At 46.1% G+C, this 770-nt stretch overlaps 1 protein-coding gene across 7 annotated transcripts in view; it reads left to right on the forward strand.

The window, feature by feature from the left end:
* Positions 1 to 770, forward strand: part of GPM6B (glycoprotein M6B) — a 45,088-nt gene that overhangs the window by 12,199 nt on the left and 32,119 nt on the right. Inside the window, exon 1 of one of the 7 annotated variants that reach the window (XM_008629278.2) lies at positions 51 to 329. The exons of 3 other annotated variants lie outside the window; for them this stretch is intronic. In XM_008629278.2, coding sequence (XP_008627500.1) covers positions 269 to 329 — 61 coding nt within the window. In that variant the 5' untranslated portion in view covers positions 51 to 268. Of the gene's footprint in view, positions 1 to 50; positions 330 to 770 lie in introns of those variants that run through there. 3 more of the 7 variants (XM_008629277.2, XM_008629279.2, XM_017728495.1) reach the window with 3 other exon arrangements.

The following is a 770-nucleotide window of genomic DNA, read 5'->3' on the forward strand; positions in this document are numbered from 1 at the left end:
CCTCAGGAGGGCTATTTTATAGCTGGGGACCGTGGTGACGTATAGCTGAGCGAGCTGGCACAGCTTCTCGTGGACCAGTCAGCGGAGCGAAATTGAAGCTGACAAGACTTTTCTGGCATTTTGGAAAAGACTGTAATCTACTGTAGGGGAGAACAGAGCCGCTCAATCACCGCCGCTGTAAATAGGAGACGGAAGGGAGTGAGAAAGGAGGCGAAGAGAAAAAGTGCTTGCTGGGGGGGGAGGGGGGGCGGCATTTTTGGTGGATGGTATGAAGCCAGCCATGGAAACTGCAGCGGAGGAAAATGCAGAACAAAGCCAAGAGAAAAAAGGTACCATGGGGTCTAACAATAGCCTGTTTAAATCTTTTCATTCAGGGGGCTTAAAGAGGTTTAGGCCAGTTTTGTCACTTTTTCAAATAGCTCTTAAACAATCATTACTGCATCTTCGGGCTTTCAGCCGTCCTTTCCTGCATGGCTTGACAACAAATTAATAGAGCATCAACCTTTCTGTCTGTGTCTGTATTTGCTCTGAATCTGTCCTAACCCTACCCGAAATGATGCTTGCTAAAGAAGTCTTGTTATTGCTGCATCTTTGACAGATTTTGGTTAATTTGGTTTACAGAGGTAGCGTGTGTCTGTGTGGTTGTTGTTTTCAGAGCCGTAATCTGGTGTTTTCATCGGGACTAGCCATGTAGCAAGGCTTTGCAATGCAGTGTGGGAGACCTAGGTTATAGCAACCTATAATACATTATAATGTCACACAACCGTCGT

The sequence above is a fragment of the Corvus brachyrhynchos genome, unplaced genomic scaffold (genome assembly GCF_000691975.1).
Source record: "Corvus brachyrhynchos isolate BGI_N302 unplaced genomic scaffold, ASM69197v1 scaffold11, whole genome shotgun sequence".
NCBI classification, from domain to species: Eukaryota; Metazoa; Chordata; class Aves; order Passeriformes; family Corvidae; genus Corvus; species Corvus brachyrhynchos.